The following is a 15,397-nucleotide window of genomic DNA, read 5'->3' as shown; positions in this document are numbered from 1 at the left end:
TCTCTTTCCCTTCTTCCCTCCCTCTTCCTTTCTTTCTCCTCCTCCCTTCCAAAAAAAAAAAAAAAAAAAAGAGAGAAGACTAAAATTGATTTGCATGTCTCATTAACCTTCTCTGAAGAGTTCCAGAAATTATTCTAAGCAATGCAATGTTATTGTAATAAGAACCTACTTTCCAAGTTAATTACATTGGATGCTTAAATTCTGGTTTAAAATATTTTGTTTTGTGGCTTTGTAATTCTATTCCTTGGAATGAATTATATATGGCTTTGGCTGGTAGTTTACAGGAGACCTGAATATTATTTTCTAACTGATGATGGGTTTGAGCAAGCAGCATGGAGATGAGAGATGAGGGGCAGTGCAAGGAATGGGGAAGATGCTACGTGGAGTGTCGAGTTGAATTAGGGGTGCTACACTTTTACCAATTAGAGATATCCAGAAAGAGCAGCCAGGGGATAAGGGGAGGGGACTTGAAGTCATGGCACGTGATAACTACACCAAGGACTGGAGGCATTAAACCTGATATGGCATATGACAGTCAGGGTGGGATGGTGAAGAGATCATGGGACTGACTGGGAATGTGGCTTAACATGTTATCTCTGCTCCCAATTAGCTGTGGGACATTGGGCAAATAATTTGACTTCTCTGTGCTTTGGTTTCCTTAACCTCTCAAGTTAAAATTATAGAACTAAATGAGCTTAAGTTTTCTTTAAAGATTAAAATTTGTAAGGTAGTCATGATAAATGTCTGAATACTTGAAGAGCTTTCATGTGGAAGAAGGATTAGACTAAGATTGTATAATATCTGTGGAGGAGACCAGGATCTAAGGGTGTCAGGGGAGAGATTTCAACTGTAAGTAAAAATAAAAACAAAAACCTCTGGCTTGAGGGTGAGGGGTGCAATGATACCAAGAAGAGCTGAGAGAGCCAGTCTTGTAGAGGGAAAGCATAAACTGTAAGAAGTGGTGAACTAGTTGATCATGAAGCCCTCTTTCAATTCTAAGAGTCTAAGAATCTCTCTTCTTTTGAGGTCTTCAGTGTTCTTGATTGCAATTGTGAAGACCATAAGACCAGAGAATGACAGGCTGAAAAAGCCCAGGCAGCTCTAGAAGTAAGAAGTGGTCCATGAGGGTTTGTTCATGATCTCTAGTCCTCTTTATAATAATTGCCTGAAGGATACGCATCTTAGCAGCCTTGTTGCCTAACCTAAGGTTACTTGGAAGAACGAAGAGTCTCACAGTTTCACTGAATAAGACTCATAAGAGCAACCTTAAACCTGCCTCCTGATGCATTCTTCTTCCCTTCAGTGTGTTAGGAGACTGTTGTTGGTCACAAATTCGAAGCCCCTCAGAAACCCTGTGGCAATTACAAAATACCTCTTTTGCTTCTCAGCAGAGACATGTGTCACAGCAGCATCAGGCCCAAGGCTCTAGAGTAGCATGTCATGTGAACACTGAGCTAACCATTATTGACTCCTTGGGCCATTATGGTAAAGGGACATTAATTACCATCCCCACAGTTGCACTAATGTGGTGGTAATGAGCATGCCTGTGGGAATTCCCAGTGAGGGAACTTCATCAGATCAGAGCAGCCAACAGGGGAACGGGGTGAGATGGAGGTGCAGGTGTTGAGGAGGAAGACAATTTCATTGGTCTGACTCTAGTTACTTCCAGGGTTTCTGCTAATTCATGTGCCTATATTTAGAATACTTTCTGAAATACTTCTCCCTTCTTCCCTGCAACCCCCTGGTATTTTCTGTTCACGATACATAGAGCAATAACCCTGGTTTCCATATGCATCTTGGGTAACCAGATCCCTGACTGCTGGACTCATCTCACAACTCTTAGAAGTGTGGGCTGGGCCAGATCTTTGCAAGTTCAAAAGTATCTATATATCTTTGGGAGGCAGAGAGGCCCTAAGCTCAATATGTCACCTTTCTTAGCAGAACATTATCTTGGTACACTCCCACTTTCTGTTCTTCTACAACCTTCACCCTTTAACGGATGTCCTTCTGTGAATAATAATTGTTAACGCTTGGGCGCCTGGGTGGCTCAGTCATATTAAGCGTCTGCCTTTGGCTCAGGGCGTGATCCCAGCGTTCTGGGATGGAGCCCCACATCAGGCTCCTCCGCTGGGGCTGGGAGCCTGCTTCTTCCTCTCCCACTCCCCCTGCTTGTGTTCCCTCTCTTGCTGTCTCTCTCTGTCAAATAAATAAATAAAATCTTTAAAAAAAAATTGTTAACGCTTAAGGAGGGTTTACTATGTACCAGGCCTCATGGTAAGTTATCTCATTTAAGCCTTACAAATCTAATGAAGTAGGTTTCTTTTTGTCTTTTCATATTATTCCTATTATGTAAAAACTTGGATGACTCTATGTATAGCCAAATGGGAGTTGGAGGGATATCAGGTTTCATGGTAATATTTGTATATCGATCTATGTGTCTGTCTCCATTCACCTTTCTCTCTGTCTTCGTAACTATCTTGTTGGCATACCTTCTTCATACTTTTAACCTTTCTTTTATTTTATCTTTACAGGTATCTGATCAATGTCACTTTTGAAGGAAGAAATCTGTCCTTCAGTGAAGATGGCTACCAGATGCACCCGAAATTGGTGATAATCCTTCTGAACAAGGAGAGGAAGTGGGAGAGGGTAGGACATATCTTTTGACAATTCTCGAGCAAAGTAGATGGGTAGAGATATAAAATTTTGCAACACGTTCAAGAAAAACAAAACCAAACCTTGGTTTTGGTCTCTGAGCGGGGAATTATGAGTGCAGTACTTTGAAGAACATAGGAGAAGCCATTCCTCAAACTTGCATCTTCATTTTCTTGCTCCTTGGTTAATCAAGAGATTCTTTTCTTTATGCATTACCATGTTTATTGGTTATGGTGCTGTCTGAATCATGACTTTATCCTAATGGAAGAGAGTATGCATGTATAATATAATATAATTTGGTGAAGAAATCAAATCAGTGATACAATTCAGAAGTTGTTTCGTACACAGTATACTAGGGAGGTCAATGAAACCTAATTTACAAGCACGCAGGTTTGAATTTACCGTGATTAGAGGCTTGCCATGCTAGGCTTCTCTCGGGATCTCTCCCACTGCCAGCTGATCCCAGTGTCTGAAACTCTACCAATTAGAAATTAATTTCTGTGGGTGCCAGACCACCTAGGTTCAATTCCTAGCTCCTCTACTCACAGACTTGTCTACTTAGGACCTTGGACAAATCTCTTAACTACTCTGTGCCTCAAGTTTCCCTGTCTGTAAATTGGGATTAAAAAATAATAGTACCAAGATCACAGAATTGTTATGAGGATTAAATATATTAATATACATAAAGGACTTAGAAAGGTGCCTGGCACATAGTAAGCACTTAACAGGTATTTGCTTTAGTTGTTATCTCGGATTCCTATTTAAATACAGATGTTCCCGAGAGTAATGTCAGCACTGGTGTTTCTCTTGTATGTTCTTCAGGTAATTTTTTCCTTGAGATGCTCTGCTGAGAAATGGTTCTGTGGATAAATAAGGTTCGGAGATGCTACCTTCCGTTTCTCGTTCTGGGAGGTTCCCAGAACATAAAAACATTAGAAAGTTCAGAGGAGTCCTGTCTATAGCAAAGAGCCATCTTTAATTTTACTTAATCTGGTATTTCCCAAATTTATTTTACTATGAGACCCCTTTGTTCATGAAATTCATATTCTGTAAAACATGCTGGGAAACACTGATTTAAGGCAATTTCTACAGACTCTGCGGGTCGATTGGCTGAGAGCAAGCTTCAGGGTGTCAGCATGGCTCTGACTGGAATGGAAACCTAACTATATATTTCTAGAAAGAACAGCCAGGAAAAGAGATCAGAGATAAATTTCTTGAAATTCACCATCTTGTCAGAGAGCCCAGGACAGGTAGTTATGTGAATGCTCACCTGTGAAACAGCATGTATGGCTCATGTAGTGAAAACCCAGGGCCTTATTCTTCAAAGTGAAAGACCTCAATCGGTCCTATAGTCCCTTACATCAGGGCACAGCTATAAGACTTAGATTATTCCTTATGTTCTTGATTAAAGTTGTTCTCCCTCTACTGAGTTATCATTTGTTCAGAAGTGCTTTTCCTCTGGGCTCCTGCTCTTCACCCCAATCAAGCTGCTTTTCACCGCTGCTGTAGAGACATAATAATTTAAGAAGTGTTCTGGGACCTCATGTAAAACAGGCACCTCTGTGTATCTCCAGAAGAGGAATTATTAATAACTGAGGCTTCATACGTGGATCAGAGATGTCCAGCCTGGGGTAGCTTTTATACAGTAGACTCGATTACTGCCTCAAGTAGGGTGCATCTCACACCTGTCCTTCCTTAAAGAGATGCCACTTACTGTCACTCATGCTGACTTCTCAAGGCTGGAATCTGAGGCCTGTGACCAGCCCCCACTTTCCAAAACTAGACACCTTCCCTAGGATATGGATCCCTTCCCTTCTTAACAACTCTACATTTATGGTAGCCCTTGAATTTAGTCCCCCTTGTATGATCTAGGAGCCGTGTAATAATTTTTAAAATGGGCCTCCCTGTCCTTGATGCCTATCTTTATCCATTCAGATCAGTCCTGGACATGGCTGCTAGAATGAGTTTCCTAAGGCACAACTCTGATTACATTCTTTCTCTGCCCAAAACTTGCTCAGAGCTTCTGTAGTTTATGAATTGGGTCCAGACTTTATTCTTGCATTCAAGGCTCTGGTCTACCTTTCAAGGCCTGTCTTCTTTGCCTTGCTGTTTCCTGTCTTACCATCAAGCTACACTGGGCTCTCTCTGTACATCTTGCTTCCTGTACAGCATGCCATGATGTTTCCTTTTTCTGGAATGGGTTGTCCAATTATATAAATCATAACCATCCTTTGAAACCCAATTAAAATGGTATTGTCTTCTTCTCTGATCTTTGACTGAGATATCTCTCATATTCCCTTGTCCCCTGTAGCTTTTGTTCCTACCTCTGTTGTAATACTGTCACATCTGTCGGTGTTAGGAGTTGTGTATATTTGTGCATCCAGACCGCAGAAACTGTGTCTTTATATCGCTCTGTCCTCCCAGCAACTTGGAAGAGTGTATTGCATAGAGAGGTTCAATAAGTATGTGTCAAATGAAAGAGAACCATTACATAATACAAGTCTAAAATCTATCATTAAGAATCCAAGTTTATGCTATTGCCCTTGATGTAATACCTCTTTTGGGGGGCAGAGGGGAGATAAAATCTTTATGTAGACTGAGTTTTCATAGATCTTACTTTAAATGTACTAAGGGATCTTGTTATTTAAAGAAATTCTGTGGTTAATCTTTTTATAAGGCATTTTGGGAGGCGGTGGGATCATAGAATAGAACATTTTCATACTGACTTGGTTAAGTCAGGGAACATTGCTGAAGAGAGGGGTCTTTACTGTCCATTGAGTTCACAGAGCCAGGAGGCTCCCCAGTGTGGAACTCCTTGTTAGGGCTTACTTGTGGGTAGCAAGGGGTGGCAGGAACCAGGCATAGACCTAGAGCATGTCTGGGATGTGCTGAAATTGTACCATGGGAAGTTATACATTTTTTCTCCATTACCCTGGCTCCCAGGACCCTCTGTATTCTCAGGATTTCTAATACCACTCTAGAAGGTTCCATGTGGTCCAGGGAAGATTTAGTGTCTGTGGACTCCATAGAGGTAGGCACCAGGGCAAAGAGTCTACAGTGAGGAGATGGACACTGGGAAGATAAGTGGGGAAGGAATCTGGATTTGTGGGGGAAATGAAGGCTAAAAGACAGGACCCGCAGCCTCCGGTCATGCCCCTAACTAGCTATGCGACCTGCTCTTTTTACTTTTCTGAATCTTTCTTTTCTCATGTCTAAAATCATGGCATGAGATTAAGAAGACTCCTAGGGTCCTTTCTGGATCTAGCTTCTGGGATTGGAAATTTCACATTGTAAATAAGCAAGTGCTTGAAATGGAATTGGGGTATGAGCTGAAGCATACAAAAGGAACCTGAGTCTGTTTCTAAGGACAGTAGCTCCCAGGGAATATTTGTCATTCTTGTCATTTAGATAAATATCATCTCCTCAGAAGGCCTTCCTTGGTGACTCAAGCTAAAGTAGCCACCCAGTCACTCCAACAGAACAGCTGATTTTAATTTTCTTCAGTGTATTGTCTACCTGATGTTTTGCCTATTTGCCTGATTGTTTATTGCCTGTCTCTTCACACCAGGACACATGTTTCCTGGGAGCAAGGACCTTGTTCACCTCTGTAATCCTAACACTTAAGAGGAGTGCCTGGCTCAGAGTGACCTCTCAAAAGATAACCATTAAATAAATGAAGAATCCATATGCTTAGGAATGTTAGTTCACTTCTGCCTGAAACTCTCCCAGGTGGACAGACTGGTTTACTGAAGAGCGCGGGAGAGCAGGCGCAGGTGCCAGCAACACTCTGGGGGGCGGGGCGGGGGCCATCTTTAGTGAGGCCCAACTTCCCAGTGGTGGCGAGCCTCAACAGTTTTCAACAAGGAGCCTCGGGTTGAGGAAGACTCAGATGCTGGTGTAAACCGTTGTGATGGGCCTTCACTACATCCTTTTAGGTTTTAAAAAGTAGTCTCACAGCCATTCTCTTAAAAATCTGGATCCTTCTGAAAGACTTGAAGTCCAGGCAACGTAATCTGGGACTGAGCATGGTTTTGGAAATCGGAAAGAGCTAAGATGAAACTAATGATGTACTTCATGTTGGCTAATTGAATTTAAATAATAATAATAATAACGAGAGAGATGAGATGAATGCCCCACAGTGCCATTTATCAGCTGTGTAAACCAGGCGATGATACTACCCAACTCTATTTCCCTTTGTAAAATAGGGTTTTACATAAGGCTGTTATAAAGATCAAAGGAGATTTTATAGTAAAGCACCAGTTAATAGTGACTGAAACATAGCCAGTATTCAACAAATGTCAGTTGGTGCTCTCCTCCTTTTCTTAGGTGACACTTGCACATGGTGCTAAGTCAAATGGTACAAAAGGGTATCCAGTGAAAAGAACATCCTCTTATCTGTGATCCTTGGTTCCCTCAGGCCTCTCCCCTGAGAAATCATTGCTTCCAGGTCTTATGTATTTTCTCTGAAAACACTTCAAGCATACACAAATTTTATATATTTACGCAACCTCCTTTTTTAAAAACATAAACAGCACCTGCTCTTGTGAACTTTTAATGGGATCCTATGTAAGTAGCTACTAAGGAGGCATGGGTCAGGGGCTTAGAATAGCAGATCTCTGGATCAGAATTACGTTCCCAGAGAGCCGACTAATCTCTTTGGTATGTCAGAACGTGGAAAAGAACGTTTCACAGGGAAGGCACGCATATATGTGTGCAGGGATAGCATGGTGAGTTGGAAAGGGCAGGGAATGGTTGGAAAAAGTGTGCAGAGTGGGTTCATTTGTAAGTCTTCTCTCTAAGTGGGGGACAGCTGCATAAACTTGCATTAAAAATAGTCTGGCACAGAGAAGCAGTTCCAACGAGCATTCAGGCTTCTGTCTTTATCAGAGCCTCTCATGATTTGCTTCATTGCTACTGCTCTCTGCTTCCATTTAATCGTTCCTAAAATGGAGATAATAAAAATGAAATGCAGTGGGGGTGTGTTCTGAGTAATGACTTCAAGAAATGATGATGGTGCATTTTCAGGCTGTAAGACGTAAACAGGCTTTAGAGGGACTGTCTGGGTCCGAATTGCAGGAGGGTATGTATCTGCTTGCCTTTTCCCCAAGGATAAGAGGTATATTTTATAAGCCCACTCCCTCTTCTCTGCCTCCACCTATCGGACAATGCCCTTTCCCCAATCCCAGTTACCATTTTAGGCTTGCAGTGCTGAGATATTACAGCCACATCCACCCCTGAAAGGAGGGCTAGAAATAAAAGAACTTAGCACACACTGCTGGGCCCATAATGGTATTTATGAATTAATGGGTAGATTAGGGGGAGAGGGGAAGGGTACTAAACTGGTAGAAGGAAAAAAAAAGTGACAACAGCAACAATATGATAAGACCAAATGCTCTACCAGCACCTGGAGCCTGGGATGAATGAGACAGGTTACGAGATGCTCTATGCCTCTGATAGCCTTGTAGCCAGGAGACAGCAGCAGCTCCAGGCTGTGGGTGCTCTGTGATATGAGCACCTGAGGATGAAGGTGATCATATTCCAGAATGATCAATTTGGTGATGATACAACAGGTTGATTGTTGCTGTGGCATATGCCACTTGAAAGCTGTTGACTGACAAAATACACAGCCACTCCATCTCCTCCTTGGCATGCGTGCTCACACACACACACACATACACACACACACACACTCAGTCACTCACATCCAGACTGACAGACTGCTCATGACACAGGAACCACATCTGTTTGGTTACCCACTGTATGTCTGTGACAGCCCAAACACACCTGTACAAACTGTGTTCCACCTCCCGTCCTTGGAGGAGAGGCCAGGGAATAATCCATGCTCTCTTCAGACTTCACAGAGGTTGTCTGAGGAGGTGAGACAGAAGCTTCTCATGTTGGGGGTGTTTGTTCTGGATCTCCTGATACCACCATTTGACAACATGCTATTTTTACCGACTTTGAACTGAGTACTAATATGCATCATTGGATTAAGGGATTAGAAAACAGGATCCATGGAGGAAGGCTATGGGAATTGGGTTTGTTAAGGGAAGAAGAAAAGGCAATGAAGTGATGACTTACTCTCTTTAAATGTATGAAGACTTATTGTACCAAGTGTTGAGATCAGCTGTTCACTTTCTCCTCTGAGACAGAACCAGAGTAAGTGGGCTTAAGATCAAGCAGAGAGGATTTTTATTAGCTATAGGGAGGACTTCTTAATAGAGAGAAGTTTTGAGTACTGGAACTGTTAACAATACCAGGGGATGACTTTGGAAGTTCTAAAAATCGGATATGTCCTCCTCTCTCTGCAACGTACAGACCAGCCCAAACAACGATGCACAAAATACGTGGCTTTAAGTTTTCCTTCCGCTCTCCCTCCTCTCCCTTCTTCCCTGCCCTTTCCTGCCCTTCCCTTCCACACATAGTTATTGAGCACTGATCATGAACCAAGCATAGCCCCCACCAAATTAGTATTGTAGCTTTCCTAGTGGCTGGGGAAGAAAGGAAAAACAACATTTATGATTTTCTTATAAAGATAATTTATTAAAAGACTCAATAAAGACATTTTGCTTACTAAAGACATTTTCGGGGGGGGGGGGCATAAGGTAAAATTTACTGGTATACGTACCTACAAAGGTATTGCAGGGAGAGGGGCACCTGGGTGGCTCAGTTGGTTAAGCATCTGACTTCGGCTCAGGTCGTGATCTCAGGGTCCTGGAATTGAGCCCTGTAACTGTCTCCCTGCTCAGCAGGGAGTCTGCTTGTCCCACTCCCCCTCCCCTTCCTCATGTTCTCTCTGTCTCTCTTTTAAATAAATAAATAAATAAATAAATAAATAAATAAATAAATAAAATCTTTTTTAAAAAGTTATTGCAAGGAGAAAGGTGCTTATTGTGGCACTTAAAATTTCTATAACTTCAGGTGGTGTTTAAATCTTACTATTTGATATGGTCCAATAGTTGGGTGGATGTTTCATGTTGCTTGGTTAGTAAAGCCTCTGCTGATACTAATTTATGACCATGGCTTACAAACAGAGTGGCTGGATGACATGGTTTTGGCTGCCTTTCCGAGTTGTGATTATCACAGACTGTCACATCCAAGTATTCCCTTCTTATTCCCTGAGCTCCTAGAGCCATGGTCCACCCTGTTCATTAACCCCTTTCCTGGGGTTCCAGAAAGATTCCACTGGGGGCCAGGCCCTAGGAGGAGAAAGTACACTCTTAACCCCCAGTGTCTGAATATTGCTGTTATTAGACTCAGTCCACAGCATCGAATTGCAACCTAGCATATGTTTCTAAAATAATTTGGAGAGAAGAGCAGGATGTATTGAGGGAAGAGACTTCAGAAATGTCATTTCAGGAAGGCAAGTTGTCTTCATGAGTTGGTCGTCAGCCACTGAATGAAAGGGATAAAAGAACAAGATAACCTGGTTGACTTTACTTTTGAAACCTAAACATGTTGATAGGGGAGGAAAAGCAGACTTGAACTTGGAGACTGAAGTGCTGGCTTAACAAAACACTGTAAAGAGGAAAGCATCCCCAAAACTAAAAGACGGCTGTCATCCATCTTGTTTAAGTTTTATTGAGATTTTTATTTTGAGACAGTTATCAGTGGTTGGCTTCTGAGTCCTCTGAACTATGTTTCTAATTTCCAGGTTATAATACTTCTTCCAGTAGTGGTGTTGAAGAAGAAATAGTGGTGTACAGGTTAAAATACTCTTGTGTTTATACGCGGGTTAAAAATATTTATGATTTTCTTATTGTAAAGGTCATTGATGCTTATTAAAGACATTTGGGGAGATAAGAGAAAATCTCCCTATACACATACAAAGACTTAGTATTTACAGTTCTTCTATTTCTTACTGATGCTTTTTTCTGTGCATGCTATGTGTTTGTTATATATAACCAGGAAAATACAGTAGAATTGAGAATACAACTTATGAACAGTTTATAATCTGCTTTCTTCTCTTACTGTGATATTTTGGATATTTTTCTATTTTGTTGATATTATCCAAAGCATGAAACTTAATGACTGTCTAATATCCCATCGTAAGGATGTATCATACTTCTTTAAACTGGTCCCTTGTGACAGACTGTGTATTAAATAAAGACTAATACTCATGAAAGTAATTGCGGAGTTTTTGATGGTCCATATTGATGCCATAAGACTGCTTTTCAAAGTAACGACTTTGACCACTTTTCCTGTTATCTAATGTCCCTAAACGCTAAAAAATGAGAGCCCTTAAACTGAGAATTGCTTGGGTTATATTAATTCACTAACAACCAATGGACATATATATATTGTTGGAACGGAGAGCTTTCCTTTGTGATTCCTGGTCTGCCAGGTCTCCTGGAGGTTTTTTCTTTCTTTTTTTTTCTTTTAATCTTCTGATTGAGTGTGTTACCCTCTAACTTTGCTGATAAGAATATTTTTTATCCTTGATAGTTGGAACATACGGAGAATGGGGTTGGCTATGTGGTCTGTCTGTCTGCAGTTTCATCATTGGGATCATTTTCTTGAGAGCTGGAGGCTTGTAAAATTCAGACCCATTTTCCCAAGGAACTTGTAGGCCTCGTGCTTGGTGTGTCAACCTTTCTCGTGCTATTTTTGTTCTCCATGACACAAGAGACAAGGAGGCAGGGAGATCAATCCCCTTCTGGCACCCGTGGGGGCAGCACCTGGCTAACTCATGTAACCTACAGGCTGAGGAGCCTCCAGACTGACCAGGCCTCTACAGCAGGGCACTATTCTTTTTATACTTTTATGTATTTTCCACCAAAGAAGATACTTTGTGCATACATTCATGGCATGTCGACTTTAGCTGAGATCTGAAGTTTGACATTAAAACTATAATATCTGGACGTCCTTCATACACAAACAAGCTCTATTGACCTAGCCTGACAAGATCATCTGCTTTGAGTTTTTCCTGCAGTGATGATGGATTTGTACTAGTCCGTATGCAACCTTTCTCTCTGTAATACTTATTTATGAGAGCTGGCCTGGAGCAGGGTAAACAGAATCCATGTACACAGGGAGGAAAGCTCTGACCTTGGCATGTTAACTCTGCTAATCGGCCTGCAATACAAAGCTTTGAAAGGAAGTACAGGCCAATGAAGAAAATAAATGGTCTTTAAGCATGGAAGCTATTAACAAAAAACCTGAATATGAATCTCCCACGATAGCCATAGAACTCCAATTATTTGGAATGATTTTATTATTTTCTCTATTAGAATTATCTCTTTATAATTTGGTGAACATTTTAGTTCATTATTTATGGAACACTTGGTTGTACGTACATGTATGCATATCTGTCTATATATATGTATATGTATATCTATTCTGTATCAATATAGAGACAAGAGAGGTGGGAGGAGAGAGGGAGGATCTAAAATGGCTTGGAAGCTCTCACCTGGTATAATCCAGGTGTTCTCTGCTGTCATAAAGGCTACCCACTGCTGGTTCGACGGGTATTCTAGGACTTAGCTCTGTCAGTTAAATGTTGTAAAGGTTTAAACTTAAAGCAAATCTGCGCTAGGGGAAAGGTGAGAGGAAAATTGTAATCTTGGGGAGGCAAATAAAGAGAAGAACACGTGTAGATGAGTCATGGGAGATTGATGGGCATCTAGAGGAAGAAAACCATTCTCCTTTGCTATATTTTCCAGGGGACACAACATTCTGTGTTTACACCAAACTCCTCTAGATATCCTTTCACATTTTTCTATTTGAAGGGTTTGGTGTAGGATATCTTCTAAAATCATTGTCTTTGGCTATTCCTGTAATATGTACCATTTTTCTTCATTCATCCCCTAGGGAAAGGAGCTTGCTGGCAGAGGAACAGAATAGTACCTCACAAGTAGAATTTCTGGTGGATAGTCAAGCCACCTCAGCATTCTCTATATAGAATAGTAAAACAAACAAGACCTTTATTTTCCCTCTAGGAGAGGGGAAAGATGTGCAATTCTAGAACAGTCTAGCCTAGAATTGAAGTTTGGCCACTGACAGATCTGACATTGATAGAGCACTTTATTAACAATGTGGCTTCTCAAGAGCTTTGGCATATATGATCTCATTTTGATTCCTATTAAACTTTTGGCAAATACTTGTACAGATAAGTAAACTGAGACTCAGAGAGGTCACATGGTTTGCCTAAAGGCACACAGATGAGTGCCACAGCTGGGTGTAGCCAGCTCCACTTATGCCCCGTCTACACTGTGCCTTAACACATAGAAGACTAGAAGAACACAGCTAGACTGATAGGACCGAAGTGTAGCAACATCATTGGGAACAGTTGTGTAGACCAGAGGACAAGTCACACCATTCCGCTTGCGGCGGGGGGAGTAGTTAGTCGTTAGCCCAGACTGTGACCGGCTATTTCAGTGTAACATTTTCCTGAGATTAACAAAAATGAAGAAGGAAGAGATGGAGGGAAGGAGAGAGGCAAGAAAGAAAAGAGCAGTAACACAAAAAAGCTTTTCTGCGTCTCTGTATCCCTGTACCTCCTCACTTTCTGTTACTACACACACACACACACACACACACGCATATATCCTCCTCTCAGTCGAGAGCAAGAACCTATCTCCTCAAAACCAAGGATGAACACTTATCTTTCACTAATAAGGCATAGCCGCCTACAGAAACAGCTGTCCAGGTCCTGATCGTGTCAAGGGGATTTTCTAGGAAACCGTTATCTTCTGCATGCCAAGCTCTTCTGAAATTTGGCCCCCATGGTGGTGGCACTGAGGCCATGCGGCCCCCTTGATCAGACAGCTGCTGGAGGTGTAGAGAAATGTCGAAATGCCAAGGGGAATTTAAAATAGCTGACCTACAAAACAGCCCTTAAATCTGAGGAGAGTGACATGAAATTTTAACTTAGCTTTACATAAAACACAATCAACCAAATATTTTATGAACTCAACTCACTAAGAGAGAGGAGTTTGGGGATCTCATGTAAAACGAGATGAAGATTCATTAAGATTACATATATCTTATATTAAATATATGTATCTTTCATATATATAGCTGGAAGACAAAGAGCCAAATTCAATGAATAAGAACACTGATTTTCTGTGATCCATCACTGCCACTTAAATATTTCCCCAAATGTGATTGTGGGTCTCACTGCGTGGCACATGTGTTAATTTAAGAGGGATGAGTATTTTTTTATTTAAATAATCATCTATTTATGTTTATAGTTCTCTATCTTTGGCAAGTGACACTTGTCTAACATTTACAGTAATGTGAAATCTTTAAATACATTTTTAAAAGGAATGCTATTATATGTATTAAGTTAAAAATAGCCTAGGTGATAACACAGATGTGGACAAAATTGCTACAGTGGTGCTTGAATGAGTGAAATTCGGGAAATAGTTCCTCAGGGCAAAATGTGCTCCCTACCCCAGCCCCCAAGTCACAGCATTCAAGCCTGACCCACCTTCCACCTTCTTCGCCCTTCACCTCCCTGCATTTAGCCTCCATGCCAACATAATTGCCACTAACCCTTCTCCAATACCTCTTGTACTTTTATGCCTACATGCCTTTTCTCATGCTCTCCTCTTAACCTTGGATCATTAAACATGTCCTTTCAGACATAGTTTAAAAGCCAAGGCTTTTAAGGCATCTCATCTTACCTCTGCACAGCACAGTGGTTCATCTACAGAAGCGTAAATAAATATTGTTCCACCTTTCTGTTCCTCAATTTCATCTATAAAGTGGGAAGAATAGCTGTGAGGATCAAATAAGTTTTAATTCATGTCAAATTCTTGTACAATATCTGGTGTGTAGCAAGTGCTTTGCAAATGTTCAGTTGCTTTGCTGAATGTACTATTAACCAATGATAACGCAATGGAAACCGGGTTCTAGAAAACAAGAAAGTGAAGAGAAACGATAGTGCACACACCAGAGAACGAAGTTGGATTTTGGCCTTAGTCACTGAAAGGAAGGCACTGGGAAATAAGAAAATTCTTGACATGTTCAGTGATAAATTCATAATGAGCAAGATTTCCTCTTTTGTTGTTAAACTTTGCACAAAGGTTTTTTAAAAAATTGAACCTTAAAATAGTGGCAAAGTCCATGACTTAGCATGGCAGTCCAAGCTGGGCCCATCACCCAGGCAGCAGGGAACTGAAAACCTCCTTTGCTTAGATTTATCATATCTGTGGGTTGTCGGTAACCATTGAATAACAACCCAAACACATTAAACAATAATGACGGTTTCTGAAACCTTGTAGTGTGTCCTTGTGTCATTTGATCTCCTTGGGTTTTGTTTCATTGTAATAAACCACCACTTTGTGGTTGATAATAAAGAACCCCCAATCTCCCTTTCACAGCCTCCCTATTGTGTGGGAAGTAGATTGGCCCACAACCATTACAGGAATTCCTTCCACAAAGGGAAGTGGTTTATGTCAAAAGACAGTCCTAGTCAGGGTCGAATATAAAGGGAATGACACCTGAACGTGTTTCACAGTTTGCATCCCTGGTCCTCAGTGTGGTGCCAGGACCAATAGCATCAGCATGCCTAGTACCTTATCTGAAATGCACATTCTCCGGTCCTACCCCAGAAACTCCGAAAGTGAGACCCAACAATCTGGATTTTGACCTATAAAACGCAGGGATAGTTTATCACAGACATTTCCTTTTCACAAGGACAAGAGAAGTATTTGTTTAATGGATATTTAAGACGGCCACTCTGTCATTGTCCTCTGTTCTCATTTTATTTTCCAGCTATTAACTGTGAAATAAAACTGAA

General features: G+C 41.2%; 1 protein-coding gene across 1 annotated transcript in view; it reads left to right on the top strand.

Moving 5' to 3' along the window:
* The window catches only part of GRIN2B (glutamate ionotropic receptor NMDA type subunit 2B), a 277,553-nt gene that overhangs the window by 171,281 nt on the left and 90,875 nt on the right, over nt 1–15,397 (top strand). Inside the window, exon 3 of the mRNA XM_008707015.2 lies at nt 2,532–2,646. Within this exon, the coding sequence (XP_008705237.1) occupies nt 2,532–2,646 (115 nt within the window). The remainder of the gene's footprint in view (nt 1–2,531; nt 2,647–15,397) is intronic.

The sequence above is a fragment of the Ursus maritimus genome, unplaced genomic scaffold (genome assembly GCF_017311325.1).
Source record: "Ursus maritimus isolate PB19 unplaced genomic scaffold, ASM1731132v1 scaffold_26, whole genome shotgun sequence".
Lineage (NCBI taxonomy): Eukaryota > Metazoa > Chordata > Mammalia > Carnivora > Ursidae > Ursus > Ursus maritimus.
This window is presented reverse-complemented; position numbering and strand designations above follow the sequence as displayed.